Genomic DNA, 23,096 nt, shown 5'->3' with positions numbered 1-23,096 from the left:
GTACAAATGCTGTGAATTACAGAACTTCGATGCACGAATGTGATCGGCTGTTCTCGTATAAATATTCCTCTCGTTATTTATAGAAGAATGGCCGAGCACATTCGTACATCGAAGTCCCGAAATACAGTAATATATATATATATATATATATATATATATATATATATATATATATATATATATATATATATATATATATATATATATATATAAAAGTGCTGAAGCCAGAAGCCCTCAGAACCCCCTTCGAAAGTTAATTACAAATCCATCTTAAGAAGAAGATATTCAGCCTAACTTCAAGTGAGAAGCCAAAGAAAATTCTGATGACCAATACTCAAGGAAACCACAAAGAAATCTCTTCCATCCAAAAATAATGTGACTAGTGAAAGTGAAGCAACAAACGTGACCGATAAAATAATAAATGCCACCCGATTACCCGCGACGCCCGTGATTATAATGCAAAGCATTGGACAAAGCTTATTGAGTGTTTTATTATGTTTAAATTAGCGAAATCCAAGTGCTATTATGTATTCTAATTTGTGATTAAAATGTAATAGTAGTGTAGTGAATTTTAAGTGTCAATAATTAGTTACAAAATTCAAATTTCACGTATCCTTTCTAAGCATTATTATCATATATATCACAATAGTTCAAATCTTTATTTTAAGGTATAAAAATATTCAATTCATGTTTCTCTTTCAGCATAACTAAATTAGTGTTTATATGGCACAACAATATTTATATTATTCAGCCGTGTCAACACTAGCGGAACAATTAGAACTTGCCTTTCGCGTAAATTGCCCAAATGTTCTGACCTGAACTCTGTGTACCGAACCATATAGTCCAGTGGTTATATAGTCAGCCTTGTTGGTATTTCCGAACCTGCGCTGAGACTAACCTAGCGTTTGGGAACTATTAACTCCTTAATAGAAATTAACAGGATCCAAACCTAGGAAAAGGGATAAATCAAGTGACCTTCACTGGGATCGAACCAAGGAGACTCATATATGAGCCCATACTAAATAGGAACATCCAGGAACCGAATCCTGAAAGTCATCAGTTAACATTCAATAGTTACCATAGATTGGATAAAGACGACGCATTAAGGTAAATATATTTTATTTATTATTATTATTATTATTATTATTATTATTATTATTATTATTATTATTATTATTATTATTATTATTATTATTATTATTATTATTATTATTATAAATTAATATACAAGTACGTAAATAAAAATGAATATGTTAACGTTTTATCCAAATTCACCAACTAATTTGTAAACGTACAGCTCATAGATGACGAGAAGAACCTTAGCAGAAATAGTGTGACGTAGGGCTCGCCCACTTTTCGCAGGGGGTTTCAAATGACACCACGGAATAGCACACAACTACCCGCAGTAGTAGACAACATCTAAGTATAGACCACACCTCAAAAACCGAAAATGGACTTGACCGTGTCGTTAACCTTTTCCCGCTTCCCCTGTTTTAGGATTATTTTCGTCATCTGTGAGCTGTACTTGTTCAATATACGTATAATGTATTCTTTCCTCAGCAGATCCGGGCAACTCACATGGAACTCATCTTGCTTCTTAGAATTTTATCTTGCACTATTCGTGTGCACGGTATTTTGATACTACAGTAATATCAGGAAAACACTGAAACATACAGTTAATAGCACATTAAATATTAGAAGCGGTAAATAAAGGGGTATGTTTATACAAATTATCATAAATATGAATCAATTGATATACTTAAATAATTACAACCAGCCAATGCTGATTTCAGATCAATTCTCTGAGCGGTGGTAAAGTATAAACATGTGAAAAAGGAAATACGATTAAGTAAGTAAATAGGTAATAAGTGTACAGGGCCGGATTTAGAAGGGGTGCACCGGTGCATGCGCACCCGCCTTCGTTGTAAATATAGCTACACTAACTTTACTAAACTTTCTGCCGCCATGTTTCCGTTTGGGGCTGAGTGTTGCAAAGCAATAGTTGAAACCGATTTCCTGAATGTTAAAGCAAAAGGATTCACCAAGCAAGGCAATATAACATTTGTCTAGTAGGGAAGCAAAGAAAAGCCAGGGAGAGAGAACAACTTTTCCTGCACATAACTTGCGACCCTCTTTAAAATATCCCTCCCCCCTTCTATGTATCAGCGTTGTCAGTTGTAAAGAGTGTTGTCAGATGTCACTTTGAAGAGTTTCAATGAGAATGATTATTTTGGTAGTTATGATGCACTACACTCCTCAGAAAATCCTGGATCCGACCCTGTAAGTGTATATGTACGGAACAAAATCAATTTCTTCGTCTTCAACAATTTTCCTATTCTTATAAATAAATAAATAAACGCATTCGGAACGTAAGTTTTGATTTTAGAATGAAAAGGAGGTTCCATGACAACCGTCTGACAATTTATTGGTCAACATTGACTCGCATAATTCAAATATAATACTATTAAATCATATTATATACTTTTCTACATATATATGATGCAACTAACTATTATATTAATTCAAGACTTACCGGTGGGTGAGAATTAACGGCATCACTCCGTTTGCGCGGGACTTCATCATCTTGCTCCTCTGTTTCGACACTCGGACGAATAGACGATAATTCTTCATTCTTCTTCTTCTTCTTTGCATTCTCCTTACTCATTCTACATAACATAATCTGCTCCTCCAGAAATTCGTTATAGGTCATCATTTTCTAAGAAAACGAAAAGAATTAAATGCGTTAAGAATAACATAAATGGGAGACGATTAAAGTTAATTGCTCTTCGACAAGATGTCAATCGTACATAATATAATAGTACCAGACAACGTAGAAATCACAATATTCATTTTGTTTGTTTAATACCTCTAGTTTAAGCACTCATACAAAGTAAATAAAAAAAACTGGGGAAAATAATTTAAATAAAAATATCCTAAGCGTTCTGTCTATCGACTGCAAAACCTTTTAGCTGATTATTTTCATGCCTTCGCTGCATATATAAAACTGAACATAAGCTATTCGAAACAGAAGTTTTAAAAAATGAAACTGGAAGAGACGAGATAGTACATTTAACTCTGGATTAAGTATAATTTATGTTTACATTAAATAAGAGCTAGCCTTGTATCCAGAAAGAAAACTTATTTATATCATTTCGAATCTAAGTGATCAAAAGTGAAGAAGTGTAAGGTTCTACAAATAGTTCAAAAAAGTACAAATATCGTTTCATTTGGATTCTTAATTTTGGATGGATGAAAAATTAAGAAAATTAAGTTACATCTTTCAGTTTAATGTACCTTACACTTAATCTTTAGGCTAAGGGAGACGGATATTAAGACAAGTGAATGATGGAAGAATTGATGGAATGAAAATATGGGAGGAAACGATGTTGTCCACTACAAACTTACTCCGCGCGGATCGGACCAGAGACCCCACGCACAAGAGGTTAGCGCTTTAGCACTGAGCCACCACGTCTCCACAATTTGAAAAAAAGAGTTGAGTTGATTTTTACGTCCCGTTCAACAGAAAGGCTATATGAAACGTGGACCTACTGATTACCGTGTAATCCGAACCACATGAGCTCCTACCGGGAATCGAACCCAGCTCTTCCATGGCAAGGGCGCGTACACTACCCGCTTAACCACCAGGCTCAATCTGAAAAAAAAAAGTAATAGCAGCAAAACAGGAGTTACTTAGGAAGACCCAGAAGATCGAGTATTCTTTCGGGATACAAGGTTATTCTTATTCAATTTCTTCAATATGGACTATATTCTATAGCGTCTATTAGCAAATCTAAGTTTCTTGCGCAAGGTTACCAGAAATAATTAACGTATGGCGCAAATACTGTACAACTACTTTTGTAGTAGAACAAGTTTCCTGTTTGTCCCGTTGTAGGCCTATTAGTCCAGTCAGACAAAAAAAAAAAAAGAAAGAAAAAAAAAAAAACAGAAAAAAATCATAAGCTGAAATTTTGCACATATTTTTGGGAAAGTGTATATAACATACTAAAAGTCCTTAAAAATCCGGTGACGGGTTTGGCCGCCATATTGGAAAATAGCCGCCAAAGTGTGGTTTTTCAAGATAATAACTAGTTCTCACGTTAATGGCTAAAACTTACGTTGAATTTGCACTATTGACATTACTTTTAGTTCATTCAAAAACAAAGGACTACACTTACAGACACTTACCAGTCTACTACATACATGGGGGAAGTAACGGAGATATTTGGTAAAAATCCCCAAACTTTCCTTTCTTCCGATTACTTTTTCTTAATCAGTTGACAACCTCGTCCTCTCAGAGTAGCAATTAAATTTATATTAAATATACCATAATACACGTAATATAACATCCAAGTTTCATTGAAATCATAGTGATAGAATCGGAATAACAAATAAAACTTCGTTAAGTACTACTCCTTAACTACGAATAGAGCGAATAAGGCGTTCCCCAATTGTTATGTTTACTTCTTCTTCAACGTCAGTTGTCACATCTCAAGAGAAGTTCCTTGCGAATCTGAAGAACAAATTTAGATTTATTGAAATACTTTCTAAGCATCTCAGGTTGCTGGAACCAGTGTTCTTCAAGCCTCTGGAGATGCAGATACCCAGGTTGTGTGTACAACAATAGAACTCTCAAACAGCCACATTTAGTTATCAATTATTGAGGAAGATATTGACCTTCTTGTACTTTTGGCCTCATTAGCAAGTGAGAAAATAAAAACATAAGCAAGAAGGTTATGTCGCTTTTTGTGGAGTCGTATGTTCAATTGGCCCTCACACCATAAGTAGAATGCGAATGAAGGTAAAGTGAAGATCAGTTGTTGGTGTGGGTATATCCAACATATTACCTGGTTGTGGCAGTTCTGTTACACCTTGAACTTGCGTAAGGACAGAGTGAACATCGGACCTCCACAGAGCGTCATAAGGGCGTGTACGCTGTACGAGTTGAAACTGGAGTCAAACGCCGCTGCAGCGGGACGAAAGATATGCCAAGCCTTTGGTGAGGGTGTCGTGACTACGTGGACAGTGCAACAAGTTTAAGGATGGTGACGAAACATTCGAAGGCGCACCACGTTCCGAAAGACCAACACATGTATAAAATGAAGATCTTCAGGCAGCAGCTGAGGCGAACAGTGCCCAGACATTTGAAGAACTGAGACTACAAGTCAGTGTAAATGGAGAAACCATTCGGCAGCTCCGCAATCAACTGGGATACACTAGAAGTTGAGTCAATGGGTCCCACATGATTTGATCCGGGCCAGAAGGCAACGCGCGCAGACACCTGTGTGTTTTTGCTGTCTCGTCTAAGGAGGGAGCTACTTCTGGACAGGGTGTTGCCATATGATGGGAAGTGGGTCCTGTACGAGGCTCTACGGAGCCGTCACCATTGGTTATAGCATCCTATGAACCTATTCCAAAACAGTCGAAACCAGCACTGCACCAAAAGTAGGCCATCCTGTGTTTTTGGTGGAGTACTCGCAGCATCGTGCATCGGGAACTCCTACTGCTGCTCAGAGTATCAATTCAGCTGTGTACTGCCAGCAGTTAAGCCGTGTTCAAGAAAAACTGAAAACTCTAGAGGCAGCACTTCTGAATCGCAAAAGGGTTCTCCTGTTACAGGACAACGCTAAGCCCCACGTGGCTATGATGACCCGGAACACTATTCTACGCCTTGTTTGGGAAACACTATTGCATTCGGTATACTTCCCGACATTGCACCGTTCGATTATCACTTGTTCTATTCCTTGTACAACTAAGCTTAGTTCAAATCCCTAATAGAGGTGCAAAATACACTCGATACCTTCTTCGCTTCATGGCCCACCAAGTTCTACCGCGATGGAATCCATGGCCTTCCAGAACGATGGCAGAAGGTCGTAGATGCTCATGGGGACTATTTTTGATCTTCTAGGCATGTCTTAGGTGACACATCAATGTTCGAAGTTGGTGGGTGAAGAAGCTACAGAACTTTCTTGGTTACCTTTACAGATGTTACATTCATTGAACCTGGTAAGGGAAAAGTCCCTTCTAAAGTCTTCAGTTCAAGAAAATTACAAGAAAATCTTGGAAACATGAAGACACATTTAACAATTTTATATGCTGTCATAGGTGCGGAACATCATCAGCTCCTTACCGCCAAGGAAAGTAAAAGGCATACCATTTGCTGAAGAAACGCAAAGACCTACAAAAACAAGTCGGCATTTTCAACGATGAGAATGCGATCCCTGAATCCGTCATTGCTCCTGGTGTATTGCTTCTTCTTACTTTGTACGGTGCTGAAAGGTCAGTGCCTACTTTAGATCAGCTGCGTTATCGAGCATTCATGAAAGTTATTGCGAAATATCCCGTCACAAGTGAAATTCAGTTGGCAGCTTTGCCACCTACCAGTGCAGCAGCCCCACAGCACTTATTTCGGATTTACCATCATGTACAACTCTGGAAGGGCAATAAGCCTACCCTCTACTTCCTTGTATCGCAGAGGACTGAGACGTGTTTGAAACCAATCATGACAGTGAAAGCTCCAGCTCTGGACTCTCTATTTTAACTTATATATTGTAGCTGCAAGATGGAATGTGAACGCGTATTTAAGTCTGTGTCCAACACTCGGAATGCGTTGGGATTTCCCTATATAGATCTAATAACATGGCATATTTCTTTCCAAAATATTATGAAAACTATTTATTTTATAAATTTCAAAATTCGTCCAAATGTTTGTTAGTATTAATATTGCATGTTCAGTTTTACTTTTTCTTGTTAGGGTAATATTACAGCGCGCTAATTAAAATATTAATTTTCTTCCATTTAAAAGCTGTTTAATATATGGCCCTGCATGTTGCAACAACGCAGAACAGCAGATAGGAGGCTAACGTAGGTTTCTTTCATTCTCTGCCCCCCGCTAGGTCAAGTGCGCGAACTTTAAGGCCTCTTTCACATTATCCGGCGATTTGCCGGATCCGGTTTCGGCCCCTTTCATATTATCCGGAGTTTTGCCGTGAACGAAAAATATGCGAGCAGGGTTGCTGTACAACTGAAGAAACAAAACTCTGTGACTCTTGTCGTGTTGTGGTGGTTGTAATGGGCAGATGCAAACTGTGTTTTCTACTCGCCTTGTTAAGACACAGGCAGAAAAAAAAACGTCAGAGACACATATGGGTTCACCCTTTTTCAGAGAAGCGGTATCTTGAAGGAGATTTTTCTATACTGTTTCCACAATTAAAAGAAGACGAAGGAAAATTCTTTAATTACTTTCGTATGTCTATCGCATCCTTTGATGAGTTGTTAGATCGCGTACGGACCCAGCTGCAGAGGCAGAATTCAAAATTTAGGAACTGTATTCAACCTCCAGAAATGTTGGCTGTAACATTAAGGTAAGATAATTGAATAGATGGTTGAAAAAAGGATCTGAGTCAATTTCGTGTAGTCATAAGATATTGAAGAAAAAACATGTTAAAACATTTCACTACAATATACTCGACGAAACACTCAACACAAGAAGTTAATTCCTTTATCAATAGTACCTTACATATATTCGCAGCTGAATTTCCAAGGTGATGGATCCAGGTCCCTTCTGCAATCAATAGAATAATGTAGCCAGTGGCGGATCTAGCCTGGGGCCAGGGGTGCCTAGGCCCCCAGTTTTTTGAATGACAAAAATAATTTAACATATTTATATAATTTTGTAAGTTTATAGTAAACTCATTAAATATCTATGATAGCCTGGGTTCTGGCAGCCCCCCATGTTTTCCCTTCTAGATCCGCCACTGAATTTAGCCTAAATTAGTAATAAAAATAATAATGTATGGCTAGGCAGAGTATAAGATTTCTATAACATTTTTCTCGGGACCCCTGTTTCCTTGTGATAATTTCGAATTCTAAGGGGGAGGGGAATAGTTTCACGCCAAAAAGTTTTTTTTTTTTTCAAAAACCATTGAAAAGGGGACTTTTTTTCTTGTCTTATAGCCGTAAATTGACCTTGAATATACTAATTCAAAATTTCGGGACCAATTCATCCAATTTGTTTTAATTCTAAATATAATTTTCTCCCCAATTCGTATTTTTAAGTTAGAAATGTTAGGCTCGGCCATTTTGGATGACTCCTAAGGGCAAAATAAGTTTCAATCGAGAAAAAAAGTCCAAATTTGTTGAAAGTAAGCAAATACTACAGGATCCTCAGATTCGACCGAAAATTGACCTGCAAAAGGCAGATTGGAAAGACGGGTAGCAACCTTTTTTTTAAATTTTTAAACATTTTCTTAGAAAGACCTTTTAACACATTTTAGGTCATATTTTTCCCCCTACAATTCGTATTTTTGAGTCAGGACCGATTATCACGACTAAGTTACGATTTTGGTAACTTTCGGTCCACTCGTATGGTCCCCAGGTCGCACAAAGACAGACAGACAGACACATAAACTCTTTATTTTATTTATATTAGATTATTATTATTATTATTATTATTATTATTATTATTATTATTATTATTATTATTATTATTATTATTATTATTATTATTATTATTATTATACTATTTCGGGATTATTTTGTTTTAAGCGTTCCGACTATTGACTCAAGTCTCTTTAAAGCACTGCTCTAGTCCCTGAATTCAGAGGACTATTCAAGAAATTACAGCCAGATAATTATAAAATATATAAAGTACGGTATATTTATCAAATATCACATCATGAATTCTCTCTTGCTTTGCGTAGAAAAATAGTACATAAATATATAGCACAAGACTGTATTGCTGAAATATTACAAATTTATAGAAGCTCATTTGTCCAGTGCTACCCGGACATCTCCCAATCTTCTATTACATAGAAAAATAATAATTTATATTGATTTCGACACTTCGGTAGTATTGGTCGTTTTCAATTAATTTTACATGTCATCTTTCCCCCATATATTGTATGTACAGGTTTGGTAAATTACTCCAGATGTACTGGGCTAGAACATAACCAAATACACAAACACACTCCACACACACACAAAGCCACATGCTCCCATATTATAGCAGTCACTTTCTGCTCTTTCCTGGCAATACTTGCTTCCTCCCCCAACACCCATCCGGTAGTTTGCAGCGTATATGTGAAGAGCTTCATTGCTTGCAATGTCCCGCTTGGCTATACACGGCGATTTGCCGCGCCGGACTCTAGCAGGGAGATCCGGCTGTTTTTGCTCGCCGGATAAATGTCCGGCGACCGCCGCACATATGTGAAGAGCTTCATTGCTTGCAATGTCTTTCTACCTCGTCCGGCAAATCGCCGGATAATGTGAAAGGGACATAAGTTGTCCCCGAAGATAAACCGATCGAATACATATTGACAGCAGATAATAACAAAGCCTGTTTTTCTCTCTCTTCATAGATCGTAAAGATTTCATTTATTCTACGTAAATATCTCCACAAATAGTTACCTGTAGAGGCATGTTGGAGCTAACGACTTACGAAAGTTTCAGAAAATCTGTCTAGTTTCAAGTGACAAAGTTTCAGAAAGTTTTAAGTGAGAGAAGTGTTCATCTTATAAAAATAGTTTTGAACTGTATAGTGTAGATTAAACTCGCTTATTTGTCGCATCAACTGACGTTTACATAGAGATCAAAGAGGATTTGCCCTGTTGTAATGTATAGCGAACTGCAAAATAGTTAATATATTTGTAATAAGAATACGACCGAGAACTGCTTTTCGATATATCGTATCGTTTATGCTCTATGAAAATCAATATTGAAACCGGAAAGAGTAGTAAATTTCTACCAGTTCCGGTTTCAATAGAGAGAGAGGAATAGAGATGGTATATTTTCTAGAGATATTGAATTAATTCAGTAAAACCGCTTGTCGCTAGCTATTCTAGTTTTTTATTTATGGCCCGTAAGTGGTCGATCTCTATCACTTTCGATTTATACAGAAGATTGACGGAGGATATGGAACCTATTCTTAGGACGCTAAATCGATTCCGGAAACCCTTCTCGATATCAATTGCCGCTTTTGGTCTGATACCTGTTAACGACAGATGGACTTAGCCGTTCTATTAGACTTCTGATACTTATGCATAGAATAGTTTGGAAGTTTAATAAACCCAGGTAGAAGAAATATTATTCATTAAATCTATTTTCGTGCAGATTAAGAATATGGGAATTTCAAGAATTCTTTTACGTATGTTAATATGCCTTAAAGAATAACAGAGACTGCGGTGGCTCAGTGGTAGAGTGTTCATGCCTGGTGTGTGGGATCCCCGGTTTGATCCCAGATCGCACCAAGTGGGCTTTGTGGTGGATGAACACCATGTGCGTGCGTTTTGTCGGGATTCTCCCGTTTCCTTCCACTTTCTTCATTCCACCATTTCATTCATTCTTATCACCATCGTTACCTTTAGCCTAGCCGACATAAGCGTGCGACGTAAAGCTCTAAGATTTCATTACATTTCTAAATAATAACCTAACGCATTCTAGGGTTTCTATTCTTGGCTAATGCTCCAATAATAGCGCACAGATAGATGATATGCTTGCAGGTTGATCTGCCATAAAATCGATTATTCATGCAAAAAATGCATCAACATCTGCTAGGTAGTCACTACAAGCAAGAATTATATCTATTTCGTTCAGACAGTGTTCTCCATGAGACGAGGCGAGACAAGAAGTAAGGTCAGGGGTGTAGCCAGCAGGTTTGTGTAGGGGGGCGTCGTTTTTGAGGGGGGGCAGCTACAATGTACAAAGCCAAAAAAAATGTGTTGCTGCTACTGTTTTTGAGGCCTGAAAGAAAGGAAAATTTTGGATTCCTTCTGGAAAACTAAAAACACTGTTTTAGCTTCTTCTTCTTCTTCTTCTTCTTCTTATTATTATTATTATTATTATTATTATTATTATTATTATTATTATTATTATTATTATTATTATTATTATCCATAAATTATATTCAAGATAGTTTTTATTATGCTTAATCAAGAACTACTGCCCGGGACCAAACGCTATACTGTTGTGCATAACTATAAAGGTAACCAAGAAATTTCTGTCCTTTTTCGTGGAGGTCTGTGTTCAATTGGACCTCACACCATGAGTTGAATGCGAGTGGAGATAAGGCGAACGTCAGTTGTTGGTGTGGGTATATCCAACATACTACCTGGTTGTGGCAATTCAGACACACCGTGAACTTGCGTAAAGACAGAGGGAATATGGGACATCCACAGAGCGTCAAAAAAGCATGCATGCTGAACGACTTCAAATGGAGGTCAAACGCCGCTGTAACAGGACAGAAGATATGCCAGGCCTTTGGTGAGGGTGTCGTGACGCGGACATTGCAGCGATGGTTTAACAAGTTTAAGGACAATGACGAAACACCCGAAAACATCACGTGCCAGAAGACCAACACATCTACAAAGAGGAACTGGGACTACAATTCAGTGTGTGGAGAAACCATTCGGCAGCACATCCATCAACTTGTGAAGCACTACAAGTTGGGTCGATGGGTCTCTCATATTTTGATTCCGGGCCAGAAGGCAACGCGACAGTCGCCTGTGTTTATTTACTGTCTCGGAGCCATTTCTGGACAGGGCGTTGACATGTGATAAAAAGTGTGTCCTATACGAAGCTCCACGACGCCGTCATCATTGGTTAGCATCCCATGAACCGATTTCAAAACAGCCGAAACCAGCACTGTACCAGAAGAAGGTCCTTCTGTGTGTTTGGTGCCTCGTGCATCGGGAACTGCTACCAGCTGGTCAGAGTATCAATGCAACTGTGTAGTGTCAGCAGTTGAGCTGTGCTCAACAAAAACTCAAAACTTGGAGCCATCACTTCTGAATTGCAAATGGGTCCTCGTTTACGGGACAACGCTAAGTCCCACGTGGCTAGGATGACTCAGGACACCATTTTTCGCCTTGGATAGGAAACAATATTGCAATCACTATATTCCCCGGGTATTGCACCGTCCGATTATCACCTTTTCTATTCTTTGGACAATCACCTTAGAGGACGCCAGTTCAAATCCCTAGTAAAAGTCCACAATGCACCTGATACTTTCTCGTTTTACGGCCCACCACGTTCTACCGCGATGGATTCCATGGCCTTCCAGAACGTTTTCAGAAGGTCGTCGATGCTGATGGGGACTATTTTTGATCTTCCAGGTTAGGTGACATCTATGTTCGAAGCTGGTGGGTGAAAAAGCAACAGAAACTTTTCTTGGTTACCTTTATATTTAAATTTAAGACCTTGTATACAGAACCTATCTACACAAGATTGATTTTCTTTGAAATTTCACCTAATTTCTGTACGGTTTCCTGACAAATATATTTATTTATTATTCGTGAATAAAAAAACATAATTATTTTATTACACTTAGTAGAAATAAAAGAGAGAGCGAATGAAATCCAAATTGAATAAAAGCATTGTTTCTCACCAAATTTTCCATCCTCTGTGTCTTTTAAAACACTTGTTAAAGCATATAAAAATATACTGTACTTACAAATCAGTTTAGTATCTTTGTTTTATGGCTGTATTTGTAGTACCTTGTTAAAACGTTTGTCTTCAAACTGTCAAACATAAATCGCAGTAAATTGTGTAATCTGCTGTCACAAAAAAAGTATCCTATTTTTCGATCGGTATAAGGAAGAGATACTATACTATTTTTCGATCGGTATGGAAAAACAATATTTCTCCATACTATTTTACCATAAATTATTAATTGTCAATAAACTTTGTTACTTTTAAATGAATGAAGCGAGATAATTTTACTATGATGTTTTAAAAGCTGGTCATTTGGGGGGCCAGGAAACCCCCTTGGCTACACCCCTGAGTAAGGTTTTCTCGTCCCGTCTCTATTCTCGAAGACTTCTTTTGCTCTTGTCTCGAAATTTTATTGTTCCGTTTTGATAATTTATGTATAAAACACATGCCCTAATTTTTTCCTAAATATCATCTGGAAGTTATCACAACCGTTTCGCATCATAATTGGTCCACGAATAGAGCGATATAACAACACTTAAACCATACTTATTATTTGGAGTAAATGGTGTAATGACTTGCATATTTTAAATGTAGATAAATGCTCTTCATTTCTTTCATACCATCATTTTATCAATTTGTAGCTTTTTTTTTTTTTTTTTTTTTTTTTTTTTTTTTTTTTTTTTTTTTTTTTTTACATATGAATCATGTAACACAAACAGTGTGAGAGACCAAGACTTAGGTGAATTAGTGTTGCCCGTGGGACTCGAGAAATTTCTCGTCTTGAAAACGAGACGATAGTTGTTGTTTCTTGCCTCGTCTCGAACTTAGAAAGGTACTTCTCGTGTGGTTTTCGAGATTATAATCAAGACGAACGAAACATTTCTGGTCTCGTGGACAACATTACGTTCAGAATAGGATGAACTAGTGGACTTGTGCGTGGGTGCGTCTGTAGGGAGCAGGTGCATTAGCAACGATGAGTATGCGCGTAAACTAGAAATTTATCCAATCATAGATATAAGTGTTACTATTTATTAAATTACAGAGAATTTGGTGACTCGTAGATGATTTGTCTAAGATTGGGGGTAAACTAGCCTCCCAATAGAATCCTGCTACACCAGCTGTATAAATAATTGTTATTTCTTTTCTATCCTTATGATCCCAATGACACTTGGAAGCTATATTTTGTGTATTATGTTGTATTTAATGTAAGTTTAATTGCTACTCTCAGAAGACAAGATTGTCAAGTGATTAAGAGAAAGTAATCGGAAGAAGGGAAAGTTTGGTGATTTTTCTTTTAAATTCCTGCGCAACTTCTCCCATGTGTAGTAGACTGGTAAGTGTATGTAAGCGTAGTCCTTTGTTATTCAAGTGAGGTAAAAGTAACATCAATAGTGCAAATATAACGTGAGTTATAGCTATTAAAGTGAGAATCAGTTATTACCTCTAAAAAACACGGTTTGGCGACCATTTTCCAGTATGGCGTCCAAACCCGTTACCGGATAAATCAGAACTTTTAGTATGTTGTTATACCTTTTCCATGGTATGTACAAAATTTTAGCTAATGATTTTTTCTGGGTTAAAATATAAGAAAACTAATTGGAAGAAGGGAATTTGGGGGGAGTTTTAAAAGAAAATCCCTCCGTTACTTTCCACATATGCGGTAAATTGGTAAGGGTGATGCATAGTCTGCAAGCCTAATCCTTTGTTATTCGAATGAAGTAAAAATAATATCAATAGTGCAGATAGAATGTGAGTTATAGCTATTAAACTGAGAACCAGTTATTACTTAATATATATATATATATATATATATATATATATATATATTGTTTTGCGGCATTTTCCAATATGGCGGCCAAACCCGTCACCGAATTTTTCAGGACTTTTAGTATGTTGTTATATACACCTTTCCAAAGATATGTGCAAAATTTCAGCATGTTATGAATTTTTTCGGGTTAATGTACACTCATGTCCAAAATGATCGTCGCATATCTACAATTGTCTTCTTGTAAGAATATAATGTGATTATGATTTGCAGGGCACTTTAATGCTGATACTATGAGTATAATCGGGAAATGTAAATTTGTGGTAAATTTCATACGATAAGAATTATAAATATGAAAATTAGAATGAGTGAAACAATATGTTGCTAAATGGACAAGAAAGTTTTATTTTTGTTTAATTGTTTTTATTTACTGTTCTTTAGATATGAAATTTGCCACATACATGTCTTTGCCGATTATACAGATACTAACATTATAAGAAATATCGGACGAATTCGTTAGCAAATTATATTCCTACAACACATATTTCTAGACATGCGACAATAATTTTGGACATGAATGTACATATTGACTGGCCTATATACAGTGTGACTCAAAAGTAGGTATACAGTCCCGTTCTGATCGGTCATGACATTTTATATAATTTATTTATTGTTATCCATACAGGTATTGACTTACTTTCTTCCTTATTTGTTCTTAATTTATTTTCACTTATACCTTAAACTCGGAACAAACAAAAGCAAATAAATTCATTGTCTTAATAAATTTAAATGTCATACTTGATCGATGCAGTCTGTTTACTTACACCCTGTATATTTCCTCACTAACACCCAACACTTAATAGAAAAGTGATGGAAGCAGAATATTACATCGCATGCAGGTTATTCCACTTCACTAGACAGATATTCATTATCATCGTCTTGCAGCCATAATTGTCATTAATTTTACTAATAAACACGATATCATAACATTTGACCGTGACAACAGTCGTGCCATGTTACGGAGAATTTTCTCTACGATCGGAAAGGGTAGCAACCCTATGGCTTCACTAGGAGTTATGTACTAAGTTAAATGGATGAAATGAAATCTTTAAATTTTAAGTCCCACGATTATGCCAGCTAAGCTAAAAGAGACGGTGATTATGATAAATGAAGAAAGTGGGAGGAAACGGTAGAAACCCGAGAAAACTCATGCACACTCTGTCCATCACAAAGCTCACTTGGCGCGAGCTGGGATTGAACCAAGGACCCCATGCACCAGAGGTGAACGATCTACCACTGAGCCATCGCGGCCCCTGTTAAATGAAGTGCTACAGTAGTTTCCTTTGCATATTGAAATTATATACTGTATTTATACATTAACAAACATGCGCAGGAGAAAAGTGTCGAGAACAGAGAAAGAGCCGAAATAAAGTAGGGCTGCAATAACATATTCGCTTGTTAAAAGTGTTTATTGGTGTGTGTGTGGTGGGGGCTGGAGGTGAAGAGGAATGAGTCATTCTGTTGCAGATATGCTGCCTTTTGCATTTCGACAAGATACGTTAGGTGACAATTTCGTGAGTTTTTCTCTTATTGATGCAAGCATATTTAAAAATAAATCAATGGAGAGGGCTCGAGCCGGGCAAACTCCCCTAAACACGCCACTGATTTGTAGTACCCAGGTTTGCCAAATAAAAATCGTCAAAATAAGGGATGGGTTGATGAGTTTCAATAAGTATTACGGGAAGGGTTTTGATAAACATGATCTAGAGGTAAAAGATGATCTAGGCATCAAATATAAAGTGTAATCATTTTAGACTGAAAGAAATACAAAAGTATGAACTAATGCAAAGAGTTATTATAAGAAAAAAATGATAAATTTTACTTTTAAGACATTGGATATCCTTAAAACAATCGTACTTCACGCTTGACTTAATTGCACTTATAATCATTTTCAAGTTTGGATTTTTCTTTAGGCTGCCTAAAAACTCATTGCAACTTAAGGTCGAAGAGTTGACTGCTATTATTAAGTTCAACTTTCATCAACTGGGCAGAACACCTACAGTATTTCTTGTGTCAGTCCATTTCAAATTTATATGTGAGACAACATTTTCCACAAATTAATGTGACGTGGAATGCTGAGGAAAAAGAAGACCAATTTAAATAAATTTGGCAACTCAGAGCTTTTCTGAATTGGCATTTGCCATTTACTACCCACACTCATGTCCTTCTCCGCCTCCAAGATATCAATATGGTCTTTTACTGAAGAAAATCCATATACTGTAACGATACCTTGTCTTCAAATTTCAACTGTTCAACCACAGCCTACGGGCGCGACTGCAACAGATGTTTTGTCGGCTGAACAGGCAAGCGACCCGACGACTCGTGACTGACGAGGGACGCGGGCGCCGGGCAGTTAGTATTAAAATGTGCGGGCTTTAACGTCGTTATGTCAGGTAAATTTGTCATTTAGACAAACTACAGGACTTTTGCCGTCCCGTGTCGAAGCTCTTCGGGACGCGGGACACAATCATAAAATAAGGGACTGTCCCTTGAAATCCGGGACATTTAGGAACCCTGGTAGTGCCTAATAAACATGAGACACGAATAGAACCTAACCTTTTCTAAGACAGTATCACTCGCTCATTACATACGCCTTTCGCGTAATTACACACAAATACTGCAAAAAAAAAAAAAGCCAATGTTTAGTTGCTTTCTGGCCCAGCTTTTTTTTTTTTTTTTTTTTTTTTTTTTTTTTTTTTTTTTTTTTTTTAGGGTGGGAAGAGGCTAACTTCTATTAATGTTTCGTTAGGTTAATTTAATGTAAGTTCGCCCTCTTGTATTGTTCTACGTTACAAAACAGTGCTAGAATCTTAATTCAGTACACATACTGTACGTGCCCATTTCTTATGTAAACATAAACCTGACCCTCTCTAACTAAATCTCCCCGAAAAATATACAATTAAGGCATACATTTGAAACAGAACAGTGCTATAATCTTAATTTAGTAAACATAGACTACTGTACGTGCCCATTTCTTACATAAACATAAACCTGCCCTCATTTAACTAAATCTCCCCCAAAAATATACAATTCAGGAACGTCTTGTTAAACGGTGAAAACTCAAATTGAATGAATTACTAATTTCAATTACTCGATAATTTTATTCTTCATACTAAACCACCATACATTAACGGGCGGAGTGCCCTGGGCGAGAAGGCGGGGATTCCCGCCTGGGCCCCTCGAGTCAATAATCATAATATCGAGGCTGCTGTGATAATCAGGGCCATAACCAATCCGTAGTTTCTCCGTCCTGCAGCTTACAATCTCTCTCTTTCTCTCTCTCCCAAATTGTGTTTAGGTGTTGTTCTTTTGCTCGGAGAACGAATTTAACTTTCTTTTGTCGGATCATAATTGCATTAAAATAGAAAAAGTTTAATTTTGGTTTCGTTGGCGTATGACTGTTTCAGAATTGATAAACTGAGTGACCCAGTAGCCTAAGTACCAACAGCAATAATGTCGAAATCAGTATCCATATTAATACTAATATCGGCTTTATTGCTGTTGGTGCTTAGGATACTGTGTCACTCAACTATTCAATTAAAGCAATGATAGCTATGTCCCAATGAGCAAATAATTAATGACTTGAAACTTTAATAGCTAAGTATAAAGAATAGACAAATAAACAATACAATAATACGAAGACAAGCTGTTTTCATGAACTACCACACCTAGAACTTAGAATTTTAGATGTCTCGGAAAACCAAATTAAGCATATGCCAATTTCAAGACAAATTTAAACCAAATTAAGCATATGCCAACTTCAAGACAAATTTAAACCAAATTAAGCATATGCCAATTTCAAGACAAATTTAAACCAAATTAAGCATATGCCAATTTCAAGACAAATTTAAACCAAATTAAGCATATGTCAATTTCAAGACAAATTTAAACCAAATTAAGCATATGCCAATTTCAAGACAAATTTAAACCAAATTAAGCATATGACGCCTGCAGCGGCGTTATGATCGAATATCTTTCGTGTTCGCAACTTGGTCCGATAAGTTTTTTTTTCAATTAAATGTTTTTTTTTTAATCAGAAGTGATTCAAATGAGCCGCTTCAACCAAACAACAAATAGACACCTTGGAGAACATTTTCGAGGCCAATTTATGGTTGAATTAAGCCCTGATACCAGTGCCGAAGTTAGAGTCGGGTAGTATCAATATACCTATCTAAAACTTTAGTCCAATACTTTATTTCAATTCGAGGTTTAGGTTTCCCGTCAAGAGCGATTTTTAAAAACCACAAACAACAATCTTTTCGAGAGAAGTAGCTCAAGTGGTAAAGCATGGCTTCGCATTCGGTAGGTCATGGGTTAGATTCCAGCTGCCAAACATCCTGACTGTGGTTTTCCTCAGTCCTACCAGGTAAATGCCGGGGTAGTACCTACTAAACAGGGCCTGGCCGATACCTTCCCAAATCCTTTCTATTATTGTTGTTGTTGCTAGATATCCAGTGTAAAAAATGCCTTCTGAGCCGTATCTGGTGATTGTAAAATAAATAAAATAAAATAAAACAAATACGCACCCTGGAGAAAAAGGAAAAATAGATAAAGACAAAAAATGCTCTCCTCCTAAAAGTATTTATTAAAAGAACTGAGTTCAAGTAGGTATCCAAAAAAAAGAAAAAGAAAAAGAAAGAAAAAGAAAAGAAAGAAATCTGCACACAATCCGTATGCAAAATTTTAATATTGATATCTTGGAAACTAAGGGTGTTTTTTTTTTTTTTTTTTTAATTTCTCTTAACAAGAAAAAAAAAGTCACACCCTTCTGCCTCCATTTGGCACCACCATCCGGTTCGAAAACGCATCTGGAGTGGCTTGGAATGCTTGACTTGTCTAATAAATAAAAAATATATATAAAAAAAACGGATTCAATGCATGTTATATGAGCTTAATAAGCGTTTAAACAACACTATTCCATGGTACCGATTCGTACCATAAATCTCCAAAGGATTAAACACTACTAAGCAAATATTTTCGAAGTGACGGTTGTATTGAAATGATCAAAGATTGCAGTGACATGCTCATACGCTACAAGTCTTTCCTGACTTGTTTTCTACCCCTTCCTGTTAACAAATTTTCTTCATTTTTTTTTTCCCGTCCCGTTTCTTGTTCAATAGGTTGAAGAAAAACCACTACTATAATAGTATCAGCTGCTGACCATTTATCCAAGTCAATCGCTCATTTCATTGGTCAATTGCGGCTACAAATGAGGAGTACTAATCCGAGGTTCGCTGTTGTATTTGGTGCTATTGAGATCGACGGTGAATGTTTCAAACTAGAAGGACGATAGGTCATATGTTTTGTTATTTTTGTGGAGGCCAACGATTTCTTTGCTCAAATATATCCATTTAATTTCCTCTTAACTCTTAACAGTACAGACCACATTTTTTCGGAACCTCCTTCCGCGATTAGAAAGGAACTGGTTCCATCCCTATTGCTTGCTCAAATTGTATCCAATCGATAGACTTTGAACTGAATTTGGAATTTGGAAGGTAGGGACAACGCATGTGACATCTTGAGGAAAAATCGCTGAATGTTCAGAGCGCTGTTTTCCATTATAGAAGAGATTCTCAGAAAATTTAATTCCCACGCCCCGAAAATGCAAATATTTTAGAAGAATTTAGACATTATTCGCGGTAACAGCTTGACGACCAGCTGTTTAGTGAGATTTTTTTTTCTTTTGAAATAAAGTACATGAAAAGCAGTTGTTGCTTGTTCCAATGAAGTGAGCATACTATAGATCGAATGTAGTGTATACCCGCGTACTTCCTAAATTTTAGGTGACTATGCAATAGTTTCTAAGAATTAGAGGTTGGTATACGCCGTATACCCGCGTATACCCTCCATTACATCCCTGGTTTAAACGGCAACGGAAGTGTCATTATTGATCACAGCGACCCCGAAAACTATGGATTTGGCACTAATATCGGTCATTTTCAATTTATATATATATATGGTCGGATTTGGGGCAGTATGAGAAGCTTTCAGTGAAAAACGCAACTCTTTCCGAAACTTTCCGCCGTGATGCTTTCGTTTTGAGCTTAAAAGAAAGAGAAGTTTAGAAAAAGCATAGTTTAAGTCGATTTTCTGAAGGTTGAAGGAAAAAGATTCACTAAGCAAAGCAATATAAGACTTATCAAGCAGGGAAGAAATCAGATTCAGAAGACAGGAAGACAGAACATTTTTTCCTGCACATCACTCTTGCGACCCTCTTTAGAATACTCCCCCCTCCGTTCTATTTATCAGCGTTGTCAGGTGTAAAGATTATTATCATGTTATTTTGAAGTGTTTCAATGATACTGGTAATTTTGGTAGTTATGGTGCACCCCCCTCAGAAAATCCTGGATCCGACCCTGTATATATATATAATCTTCCCCTACCCATGTTGCGGAGCACGGCACCAGAAGTGTCACTGCTCATTTCACCTACCCCGAAAACTATGGATTAGACACTGATATTTGTCATTTTCTATCATTTTTATATATAGATGCCCCTTCTCTTGCCTCAAGTTGCGGGGCGGAATTTGGATTTAAACGGTATCGGAAGTGTCACTGTTCATCTCACAGACCCCGAAAACTATGAATTCGATAATAATATTGATCATTTTTTTATACCATTTTTATGATTCTCCACCCTCCCCTCCCCAAATTGCAAAGCTGAACTTGGATGTAAACGGCATCGGAAGTGCTACTGTTCAACTCAACTCCGAAAACTATCGATTCGACATTGACACTGGTCATTTTCGATCATTTTTAAATGTCTCTCCCTGTTTTCCTCTCCTAACTTGCACCGTCAAAGTGATAAGACCAAAACCTTCCCAGGTCCGAACCTTATCTATGTTGAAAATTTGATCGAGATCGATCGGGTGGTTCAAAAGTGATGGTCACAAAGACAGTCACTTTCATTTTTATTGTATATCCCCTCCCCCTCCCCTATGTTGCAACGTGAAGGTAAAATGATAGGTCATCCTAGGTCCGAACCTTATCTATGTTGAAAATTTGATCGAGATCGAGAACTTAGATCGGGTGGTTGAAGAGTTATTAAGTTTCATTTATTTTTTCTCCCCTCCGCCCCCAAACCCTAAATTCTACCATGAAAGTGAATAGATAAAAATTCATTCCAGGTCCGAACCTCGTCAATGTTGAAAATTTGATCGACATCGGTTGGGTGGCTCAAGAGATTGAGTCATAAACATAGTCACTTTCAATTTTATAAGACTAGCCTTTGGCTAGCTGGGGGCTCCGCCCCCAGACCCTTGCGTTCGCTCGGCCTACAGTCTCGCATCTCTTATGCATCAACCTTTGCATCAAGAGTGAATTTCGTGCATTTGCTCTTTAATTACATTTCCTGAGTTCCACCCACTGACCCCCTAAGTTTACTCGGCCTATGGCCTCGCACCTCTTAAACTCACAATTCTACCGAATTTCGAGTATCTTTTCCTATTTCAACTATCTAAAAGATAAGATTTTGTATCTCAAGAAAACGTTCATTTAAATAACACGGGAATTTCTTCATCCTCCTTTAGACCCCCTAAAAATTAAAAATATTCACTTTTGACAATTTTCGTGTAGGTTAGTCCCGGAAAACTATAATCATTCCAAATTTCAACTTTCTATGTCAATTGGAATTACCCTATTACTTTATGTCAGTTCATGTAGTTTTATATAAAGTTTTATATATAGTTACTGGACTTTTTTTCGTTCTAGTCATTTTTCTAAAACGTTTTTCGAGTCTTTCTCTGAATTAATACGTATCTTTTTTAGATTTTTCTCCGTTGTTTTTGGTTTCTTTGTTTGCACATTTTCCTCACTGAAATTAACACAATTGTCTTTTTTACGTTTTAACCACTTTTGTAAAAGGTTTTGCGACATTTCGACAGCCCGAATATGTACTCAGGCAAACTTTCTGGACTGCTTTAATTTATCAAACGTCAGTGATTGTGTGAGATCACACGCTACAAGTCTTTACTATTGTTTTTCACTCTCTCCTGTTAACATTTTTTTTCTCAAATATTTTCCATCTGAATGAAACCAAAACAACAAAGAAAAATCTTTATTTTTACCCCTCCTTTCTTTCTTTCTTCTTCTTGGAAACAAGCTGCTCTGATAATTTATCGAAATCCATTGATCGCCCCTATCTTTGATGCCAATTGCGGAAAGTTTCCTGTTGTAGTTAACCCTATTGGGAACGGTGGTGAATGATTCAAAATAGGCGACGACAGGTCACGTGTTTTGTTATTTTTGTCGAGGTCAATGATTTCTTGGGCTCAAACTCAAATATGTCCATTCCCTCTACAATGTCCCCTTCAACTTTAATCCTTCAACTAAGGTATAATTTTTTTCGGCACCTTCTTTTATGACCATAAAGGAACCGATTCTTTTCAGTATTGCTTGGCTGAGTCTCCAAATGCTTTGGGTCAAAGAAGATACTGTACATGAAAATGTGGTCATTGCTAGTCAAATAGTAGAACAATAACTTCAAGGTCACTATACGCATATAGGACTACACACTCTTTCCTTTCTTCCCTCTGAACAGCAGGGATTCCTAGAAAACTCAATTTCCACACACCACAAAATGAAAACGTTTTTTAAAAAATAAAGACGACGTTGGCTAACATAGCTTGTCTAGGAACTGTTTAGTGACATATTTTATTTCGAAATCGAGTACATGGAAGGCAATGTACTCTTCTGTTTCTTTCGAGAAAAAATTACAAACATCCAAGTACCACAGTACATTGTCGGAATCCTTTGGGAGGCCCGGCCCCCCTGAGCTCCCCTTCATTGTTGATGGGGTCCCCTTAGGTATAGGGATGCGCACGAGACAAAATTTGTGGCTGTCTCGG

The 23,096-nt window shown here is 37.1% G+C and overlaps 1 protein-coding gene across 1 annotated transcript in view; it reads right to left on the bottom strand.

Moving 5' to 3' along the window:
• Positions 1-23,096, bottom strand: part of LOC145679466 (uncharacterized) — a 312,009-nt gene that overhangs the window by 210,488 nt on the left and 78,425 nt on the right. The window contains exon 5 of the mRNA XM_081750046.1: positions 2,534-2,716. Coding sequence (XP_081606172.1) covers positions 2,534-2,716 — 183 coding nt within the window. The remainder of the gene's footprint in view (positions 1-2,533; positions 2,717-23,096) is intronic.

Source organism: Thermobia domestica, chromosome 2, assembly GCF_964235325.1.
Source record: "Thermobia domestica chromosome 2, izTheDome1.hap1.1, whole genome shotgun sequence".
NCBI lineage: Eukaryota > Metazoa > Arthropoda > Insecta > Zygentoma > Lepismatidae > Thermobia > Thermobia domestica.
The sequence above is the reverse complement of the archived record's forward strand: the minus strand, read 5'-3'. Positions and strand labels throughout refer to the sequence as shown.